This window comes from Zea mays, chromosome 1, assembly GCF_902167145.1.
Source record: "Zea mays cultivar B73 chromosome 1, Zm-B73-REFERENCE-NAM-5.0, whole genome shotgun sequence".
Taxonomy (NCBI): Eukaryota; Viridiplantae; Streptophyta; class Magnoliopsida; order Poales; family Poaceae; genus Zea; species Zea mays.
Genome location: NC_050096.1, coordinates 10,499,103 through 10,508,801, shown reverse-complemented (window position 1 = coordinate 10,508,801; position 9,699 = coordinate 10,499,103). Strand labels below are relative to the sequence as shown.

Sequence of the window (9,699 nt, the reverse complement as noted above, 5' to 3'; positions counted from 1 at the left end):
AGATTGCTTGGGATCAGATTAGGAAGGGGAAACTAAATAAAAGTTCACTTGCCTATTTACACACACATATATACATATACGCTCCAACGGCTACTGTATATATGTTTGTATAAATCATATGCATGCATGACATATTGACATGTAACGATTTGGTTGAAAATAAATACCGCAAACAAAACTACGATAAATAAAGATTTTAGAAATTACAAAGCATAAAAGCACCAGTGGTCTAGTGGTAGAATAGTACCCTGCCACGGTACAGACCCGGGTTCGATTCCCGGCTGGTGCAATATTACATTTCTGTTTTTGTACGTTAAAATAAAATGTTCACTCCCTTTTTTCGCTCGAACAAATCGGCATAAATGGTACCATAGAGGACGTCTGTATAATAACTCCTGAACTATGGTTGCTTCAGCTACGTTTCACAGATCTGCAGCCACAATATCTGGTAGGAGGTATGGAAGATGCTGTAGCAGCTGCAACGTACATGCCATTGATTTTAAAGAAGTGGACCCACAGCAGAGTGGTACCAAAATTAACATATGGGCCATTGTTTTCAAGTTGTCCGATTAATCGTCCAAGTTTATTGAGAACAATCACGATTAATCACTCAAATCATCCGACTTAAAAACAATGATATGTGCCTGCGTTGTACCGGCAAAAAAACACCGATCAAACCACTTTGGGATTAAGATTAGATGCTTTTGGTCTTTTGGATAGACGAACAGAATTCCTGGTTCGCTAGGTTATAGTGTGTGTGGTCATCTACTCTCTAATTACATAACATTACCTAAGTTATTAATAGTTCAGAAGTTATTTAGATTTATCCCTTCTATAAGTGTTATAAATAATCCACAAAAAACGATAGCTATATATCATACCGTATGGATTGAAGATTCGACATACTGCATCGAAGAAAATTCAATTCAATATATAAATAATATTTGATTCAATAAATAATCATCTAACTGTGAGTGGTTGCTTTACAGGTGTACTGAAGATCTATTGACATGGCAGCATAAATTTGCTCTCCTGTTCCTATTTGCGAGGGAAGTACAGCATATACACAAGCATGCATAGCTAGAACACTATACGTATATACGAGTAAATTTACATCAGTGATCGGCTTCAGTCCCCTTTATTGCCGCTCCACTTGCGCCATCATTCGGATTTCCTTCTGCCTGTTCTTGAAACTCTGATGGTGTCTTGGTGTTAGAATCACCGCTCTGGGAATTGCGTGATGAATCTGCTCGATCATATCGTGAAACCAGTGACCTCAGCATGTTAGATCTCTTGATCAGAATGCCCAGCGCAGACGATGCTGATGCTCGAACAATTGCGTCTGGCGATTGGCTCATTCTACCAACCAACGTAGCAAATACCTGACACACAAGAATGTTAGTAAATTCATTGAGTACTACGACTAAATAAACCACCAGACTTTAGTATTAATACCTGGGAGAAATAAGGAGCAATGAATCGCTGATCATCCAAAAAGGATAGCATGCAACTCACCAAACAAACTGCGTTTGCTCTTATGACTGGCCAAGGTGCATCGAATGCCTAAAACACAAAAACAAGAGTTGGCTTGCTTTAGTACTCTCGATTGTACAACTTTAAAAAACTTGAGCAACCTACGAGTAGCATGTTTTCCAATGAAGAAGATATAAGCATCCAAATTTGAGTCTAAGAAGACTCAAACGTGCATAATGGAAGTGTACGCCAAACACCTCACACCAGCTAATCTAAGTTCGGTTCCTAACTTCCTAATGTATGTAGGCCTAATAAGAAAACTTCACCTGGATAGCCGATTCTAGGTAGCTGTCGACTCTGGCGGGAGACAACCGACAAAGTTGTCTTGTTAAGTCTCTAATGAAGTCCTCATAGTCAGAACTGAGGGCAAAAACACACTGGAAAATGTCACCTTTAAATAAAATATCAAATTACAGAACAAATAGGTAGGAAAGCTCAAAACAAACCGGCGATCAGAAGCAAAATACTGCTTGCTGAGGAGCACAGACAAGCCCTCTACTTCCATCAATGTCGCAAGGAGCTGGAATGTGTTCTGTTTTTCACAAAACAACAAAGAGTAACATATGCAAGTTCAAGCAAATGTGCGGTAAGGGAAGTGTTGTAGACCATAGTGTATATACCCGACAGGCAAGACGAACACTTAGGTCATCATCGTGAAGATGGAGGATCAGACGGGGAAGGGTAGCATGTATCTGTGTTGGGGGTAATAAAAATTAATACCTGGAGTGGTATTAAAAACAACCGTAGAAGGGCATACAACCACACATCAAATTGTAAATTTTACCTTGCAGTTTCCAAAATTAAATGAAAACAAAAAAAAAAGTATGGATGGCAGAACAATATCAAACATAGTAACTGCCTTGACACTTCATGTACCAGCAGGGGCGGAGCCAGAACTTCGCCAAGACGGGTGCTAAGTACATGATTATATTTGATTCCATATATAAATATATTTGCATTGAGCTACAAAAACAACATATCATTGAACATTTTATGCACTACGACCGGTGCTGCAGCCTTGGCAGCACCGGCCCTGTCTCTGTCCCTATGTACCAGCATCTAACAAAGGAATTACAAGATAACAATATGCAACATGAAGTGACTGAAGTGGAACTGTATGCTCACCTGCTCAATAAAAGCAGTGCGCTGCAAACCAACACCATATGCACTTAAAGCACCATAAGCTGCAAACGCATTGGACCTCATTTTCGTATTCATTGAGACCTGTGGCACAACAGTTGCAGAATAGGTTAAGTCATGAGCTGTCAATTTCAAAGCATAAAATTGCATAAATATAAATACCAGCCGAGTGCTTTTCCCTAAAAACTAAAACACATGAATGTAGGCAATGTGAAATCCCAATTGGCTTTAGCAAAGGAAATCCTTCACAGACTTAAGATGGCTCAGGATAGCAGGCTGCTCCTTTGCGTGACCAAGAACAAGAAAGTATATACGATATATTGGTGGGTTGTGTCTTTGCTAGGAACTTTTGGTTCCAGCTGCTTGGACAAATCAATCTGCCTGGTTTTGCTCCTCAGCTGGGGGAAGAGAGCACTATGCAGTGGTGAAGTAGAACCAGTGAGCAGCTGCAGAGGATTGCAAAAAAAAGGGCTTAATTCTTTAATCACCCTCGGGCTATGGACTCTCTGGAACCATAGAAATGAGTGTGTCTTTGACAGAATTAAACCCAGCTTGGAGGTAGCTATAAGAAGAGCTGAAGAAGATATTGATTTATGGAAGTTCACAGGGGTCAAACATCTAGCTCTTCTTACAGCTCCCATTCCAGGAGGGGTCGGGTAGAGGGAGCAGATGATAACATCATAGATGAAGATGTTGTCTGGTGCTGGGCTGGTGTGTCGGGTCTATGTAGCTGGTGGCCTTTTTAGGTGTTCCTTCATGGATGTTTTCATGTATTCTAAGTTGCGGCCACCATAGGGCATCCTTTCTTTGTATTTGTAATTGGTCTATTTTTGGACCCTCCTTCCTCTCTTAATTTAATGATACACAGCTCTCCTGCGTGTTCGAGATAAAAAAAGCAGGCTGCTGTCTTCTGAGAGCTATGGCTCATGACGAGGCTTAAGCAACATTGTTTGGCCCTTGCTTCTTTCGATAGGACAATGGCTCGTCTCAGATCCCATGTTAGATATCTGAAGGAGGGGGATGCAAACACTTCTTTTTTCCACTTGCAAGCTTGCTACCGCAAGAAACGAAACTTCATCTCTAGTTTGACAGTCGGAGATCGGGTGGTCACCTCTCATGAGCAAAAGCATGAAGTTTTGAATGATTTCTATACCATCCTGTTGGGGGTCGCTAAACATAGATAATTCACACTAAACTTGGGATCATGCCACAGAGATAAGGCTAATCTAAGTGACATGGACCTCCCCATCTCAGAGGATGAGGTTCGGTCTGTAGTTTCCAGCCTACCTTCGGATAGAGCTACAGGTCTGGGTGGGTTTACCGGGAGATTCTATAAGTCATGCTGGCATATCATTAAGGCCGATCTGCTTGCGGCTATCATTTCCCTCCATCAAGGTAATTTTCGGGGGCTGTGGCTCGCACGCCGTCGACCTGATCAACCGATCGCCGGCGAACCATCCTCCTGAGACGTTTGTCGTCCATCGCGCGATGCTTTGCCAAGCAAGAGGGACGTTGATGCGTCGCTTCCTCGGGCAGTAGCATCGTCGTCTGTCATCAACCAACGCTATTGCATCTACATCGCCGTCGATTTCGTCGGTGCGCGTCTCCCACACAGTTTGAGCAAGCTGTTCGACACATGCGAGCTGCGTCGGCACACCCGTTGTTCTGCATTGCGGGTCCTCCTGCATGCTGCGTCAACACCTTACGCTGGTGTTGCGCCTGTCCTAGGCGTGCCAGCCACCGTCGCCGGTCTACACCGCATTTGTCATCGAGTTCTTCGCCGACAAACACCGCCATCACGCTCCACTGGCGCCATTGAGGCTCGTTTCCTATGCGTCATGGCTCTCACCGCCGCAACTCCAGGAACCTCGATGTGTCGCCACGCCTACCTCTTCGCTTCGTCCAGCACAACCTCGTCACCAACATCATTCTCTCGTCCTCGACTACTTCGTCTACTCCGCTCTAACAACCGTGCGTTGCGCCGGCACTCCCGCCGTGCTGCACCACAACCGTCGCAGAGGCCTTCTCTGCTGGTCCCTTGAGATGATGGCACATATGGTTGGGGCCCTCTACCTAGTACGTCTGGTACTGGCACCACTGGCACATGCATTCATCCACGACACGTTTCTAGGCTTGGCAAACCTGGAACACACATCGTCCATGGTTGTTTGACGCGTCGCCCCCGACATCGATACCCTCATCTGCCTCGACACATCGCGCCTTTGTCTACGATTGCTTCTCAGCGCCACCGTCACCACGGCATCCTCTGGCGCGCTGCGGACTTTCCCGCGTGCCGCACCAGTGCCCGCGACTTGTGCGGCTTGTCTTCTACGACGTCCTCGACAGCTTCCTCGACCACGACTACCCGACGGGTATATACCTGTTGCCAAGGAACTGGGCCTCAATGGAGAGCCAAGCGTGCCGTGTCGTCTCATTGGGCTCATGGACAATCTTCTAAATCTCGTTAGTGATGGTGCCGAAGAGCCAAGACAGAACGATGTCGTTGTGCCTGTACCAAGATGGGGTGTTGCAGATGACGTCGATGACATGATCATCGAGGGAGTAGCGCGAATTGTTAGCAACATGGGGTCATGACATCACATGTGGTGGATGAAAGGTATTCAGAACAAGCATGACGAAGGAGCGGATGTTCTAGACAGAAGCCGCCTACACGTGGGATTGGCCACCTTAGTGGCCTCGTAGGTGCCGCCATCGTCGGGGATGGAGTGATCGTCGTCCTCCTTGAAGGTTGCATCCTCCTCAGCGTCCTTCAATTGCCACTCTAGGGCGATGAGAGTGGCCTTCTCCCACGCAAGCACAACAACACACTCACGGGCGTGAGTGGCAGCGACAGTAGCTCGTACCTTGGAGGGCTTCGGCAGGGCTTCCTGCTCCGTCTCCTGGGCGGCGACAGCCTGAGCGGCCTCAACGGCTGCCTATTTAGCATGGGCCCAATGCGTCTGAAGGGCTGCAGCACCGGGGTCAGCCATGGAGCAGATTGGATCTGCTAGGGGAGCCTGGTGACAGATCTAGGAAGGAAAGCGGAAGCAATAGGGGAAACCTAGGTCTCTAAATACCATGAAATGAACTGCCAAATATTAGAATGATGATAGATGTACAAAGGGTGTACAATATATAGGTGAGGATCATCTAAGGTTTATAGAAATCGCCCAATCATCGGAGACCCTTATCTAATCTATGATCAACTACCATATACACCAAGGCACATATGGCATTCATGATCAACATATATGGTAGGCCGGATCAGCACATATGGTAGGCTGGATCAGCCTAATTACATAGTCTAACATGCATATTGTCCTGCATCATGGCATTAGAACAGCAAAACCAAAAAGCTTGTTCCGGATAATTACCTGAAGATTTCGCAGCCTTACTAAGAGATTTATTAAGATTGGACCAACAGCATCTTGTTCTGACAAATTAAGGACCTGAAACCAGTGCATGTTTTTTTTTCAATTTTTCTGTTAATATTTATAAAAAAACTGGAACTACATTAAATAAGAACTCACATTTAACAAGCATTGGACAGCAGTTAATTGAACAGACTCGTTGGGGTCTTCAAGAAGTGCTAATATTACTCCTAACACTTGCTGGATGTATTTAAGCATGTGGCTCTCAGGAGCCTGAAAGAGAGATCAAGGATGATTAGGCATAATATGGGTAATCAACAAAAAGCATATGGATCTCATGATTCACTCAGCAAATAGATTGGATTATTGTGCAATTCATAAAGATACGACTCAGGGGGGGGAGCAGGATCTGATAAGTAGACAAAATAACATCTCCTTCAACTCTATGTTAGTCAAACAATATAATCCAACCTATATTACTCAAATAACATCTGATATGTAGACAAAATAACATTACCTTGAACTCTATGTTTGTCAAAGAATATAATCCAACCTATATTACTCAAATAGCAAGAACACATGTAATGAAAAGAACAAGTATTCATGCTGTGCTTAGAACGGTGACCTGCACAAGTCCACGCAAACAGAGGCTCCTGACAGTTGGTGAATCATCAGAAACATGTTGACACATTTCCTCAACCATTTGTTCAAGCAATGTAGGTTCTTTTTCACTGCACAAGCAAGCAGCGAAGGCTATCAGTAAGTTTAGTGGTGTGGGGAATAGAAGAAAGCCATGCTTGCTTTGAATCCCATGCAAAATTGAGCCCTGATTCTGAATATGAAACTAGAATCTAAGCATACCAGAGGCGGAGAGAGCATTTCCAGATACAATTAGGTTAGAGAAAGAAACATAATATAAAGGTACAGAGTTATTCAATTACATGTGGTGGATAAATTCTGATAGTGCAGCAGCAGCAGCCTCCCTTTCAGCCCTCTGATTTCGGTTGAGAGCATTACACAAGATAACACAAGTTGGCAGAACCTGTGGTAACAACATATATAATTATTTTACATCAGCAATTTCACCAAAACATATATGAGGATACTCTAAGAGTCTAGAACATACATCTTTTGGTCGTTTTACTGAGGAACTGCATGCGATTTCCTGAACAAGCTCGATCCATTTGTCCTTCTCAGTTTGTTCCCCATCTCGAGCTAATAGCTATTGATGGTAGATGTCTTTAACATAGTCAGAATCACTTCACATATTTGGCAAAAAATATAAGTTCAGAAAAGCACCTTTCCCATTTCTACATCACCAACACATTCGCAAAATGACTGAAATGCAATTAACAACGATCTGCAGAATATCCCCCCCCACCACCAAAAAAAAGGCATTCAGTTCACAAACAGCCTTGATATGTTGAGTTACAAAAGCTATAGGTTTAATTGTCACCGTAGAAGTTCATTTCGGCCCAATTCAGCAACACCATTAAGACTTCCGAGCTTCAGTATAAGGCCCGAAAGAACAGAAGGGTAACTTTTCTCAACTGCTTGTTTCCCAATCTTCCCACCACCTCTGTAAAGTTTGGATGTTTTTTTGAAGTATGTAAAATCAGCAGAGGAAAATGTGCCTACCATCCTCAACATCAAAAGTGAGCCATCAAATGGTGACCAATACCTCATAAATGCATTGAGAGCAAACATAGTTGCCTGTAGAATACAGTCATCAGCCAATGACTCAGAGGTACTCTCCCCCTTCTCAGAACTGTTTATTATGACAGGTTCTTTGTGAAGTATAGATAAAGTGTACTCCAGGAATAGAAGTGCAAGCTCCTTGTGCTGGGAAAATGCCTGAAATGGAGGCCAAACAATCAAACACACAATAAGAAGTGTATCTCCTGGCTTTATAAAGCCCAATTCTGTGAAGTATAGATAAAGTGTACTCCAGGAATAGAATTGCTGATCGCCTAGCTCGAAGAGGTATGGATCACCGAGAGAGATGTCTTCTATGTGACCAGGAACAGGAAACAGTTCAGCGCATACTGGTTTCTTGTGTCTTTGCTAGAGACATCTGGTTTCGGGTTTTGAGCAAAGTGGGATTGCAACATCTAGCGCCCTATCCCAAGATTGGTGGAGTAATGCTGAATGTAGAGTGCAGAAAACGAAGAAAAAAGGATTCAACTCCGTTGGGATCCTAGTGGCCTGGTGGATATGGAAGCATATGAATGCATATGTGTTTGATGCAGCCTCCCAAAGCATCAATACATGTTTGCAAAACATTCAAGATGATGCTAACTTATGGGGCATAGCTGGAGCAACTGCCCTTAGAAGACTGTGGGTGTAGTTTTTTGGAGGCCTTGTTGTGTTGGGCCCTTTCCTTCCATCCCGGGCTCTCTCTTTCTTTTTTTCTCGAAAACGCGCAGGAGAACTGCGCCTCATTATATTAAGAAAAAGAAACCAGGGTCTAAAGGAAGGCCCAATACAAAAGACTCCTCACGGGGGCCAGAAACACGCATATAGGAAGGAATCCATCTAGAAAAACAAAAAAAAACCACACGCTGCCAGGAAAGCCCCAAGGCCCAGCTAAGGGGGCTGCCAAGTAAGAAATGCCTTTTGCCCCGCAATTTCCCATCGATGCATATCTTCTTTTGCCCAATTAAGGATTAGCGTTATATTTGAATTCTAACCATCAAAGACAAATTTATTCCGGTGATTCCAAATCGCCCAAGCACCCAAGATGATAAGGGAGTTAAGGCCCTTTTTGATAAGCCGGCTCACTGCTCTTTCTAGTTAGTTGTTATTTGTGTTTTCTTTGGCTGCTATTTTTCGTGCCATGTATCTAGTCTATTTTAGACATTTCTTTTTAATATAATGATACACAGCTCTCCTGCGTGTTCGAGAAAAAAAGGATAGTGTGCACAAATACATATCAGATAGGATTATCAACTATTTCCATGAATACATATCATGTTGCACAGCTCAATACATATAGATGAACACCATAATGCATAACTGAATGCAACAAAGAATATATCAAAGCATAACTAAAGTATTGATATACGTAACTGAATCTGTTTCTAATGCATGGTATTCTTGCATAATACAAATGTTCAGGTTCTGCCAGGAACTTACATAAAAAACATCCTGTATGGCCCAGCCTCCACGAATCCTTGGTATGTCTTTTGTACAGATATCTTTTCCAGCCACAGATAGAACCTCATCAAAGACCACAACGTGATTGGTGTTTTCTGCTAGGCATGATATCTGCTTTAAATTAAGGTGAAAGCTGCTTGAAGGCATAATCATAGTCCGCAATATTGATATTGGAAAATGTAACCAAATACATGATAGATAAAACTATCGATGGATACAGCATTCAGAACCTCTTGGCGTGAGTGTGTGTCAGTAAGAGAAATAGCAGATGAGAGCAAAGATTGAGTTGTCCTACAACATCAACAATGGGATCATAAAACAATAGAATCTTGTAATGAAGAAAAGGAGACATGATGCACTGTGCTTAAACTTTAGGTTGACAACTACCTGAAAAGGTGTAACTAAGAAAATTATATCACATATCCACATCACGAAAATAGTCTGTCTACACTGGTAAATGACAGCGCCATGCACTTTTTAAAATGAACATAATAATCCT

At 43.1% G+C, this 9,699-nt stretch overlaps 1 protein-coding gene and 1 non-coding gene across 4 annotated transcripts in view; one reads left to right on the top strand and one right to left on the bottom strand.

Annotated features, from left to right (window-relative positions):
* The first annotated feature begins 218 nt into the window (after nt 1–218).
* TRNAG-GCC (transfer RNA glycine (anticodon GCC)) lies at nt 219–289 on the top strand. The gene has a single exon. It is a non-coding gene; the product is annotated as a tRNA-Gly (tRNA).
* A 621-nt stretch (nt 290–910) lies between these two features.
* The window catches only part of LOC103644425 (protein SHOOT GRAVITROPISM 6), an 80,237-nt gene continuing 71,448 nt past the window's right edge, over nt 911–9,699 (bottom strand). For all 3 annotated transcript variants that reach the window (XM_020545050.3, XM_020545051.3, XM_020545052.3), the window contains 16 exons: nt 9,419–9,491; nt 9,180–9,311; nt 7,726–7,898; nt 7,501–7,623; nt 7,344–7,404; nt 7,171–7,266; nt 6,986–7,086; nt 6,670–6,775; nt 6,204–6,317; nt 6,048–6,122; nt 2,659–2,757; nt 2,154–2,225; nt 1,980–2,065; nt 1,800–1,893; nt 1,456–1,563; nt 911–1,382 (listed from right to left, as the gene is read on the bottom strand). In XM_020545050.3, the coding sequence (XP_020400639.1) occupies nt 1,116–1,382; nt 1,456–1,563; nt 1,800–1,893; nt 1,980–2,065; nt 2,154–2,225; nt 2,659–2,757; nt 6,048–6,122; nt 6,204–6,317; nt 6,670–6,775; nt 6,986–7,086; nt 7,171–7,266; nt 7,344–7,404; nt 7,501–7,623; nt 7,726–7,898; nt 9,180–9,311; nt 9,419–9,491 (1,780 nt within the window). In that variant the 3' untranslated portion in view covers nt 911–1,115. The remainder of the gene's footprint in view (nt 1,383–1,455; nt 1,564–1,799; nt 1,894–1,979; nt 2,066–2,153; nt 2,226–2,658; nt 2,758–6,047; nt 6,123–6,203; nt 6,318–6,669; nt 6,776–6,985; nt 7,087–7,170; nt 7,267–7,343; nt 7,405–7,500; nt 7,624–7,725; nt 7,899–9,179; nt 9,312–9,418; nt 9,492–9,699) is intronic.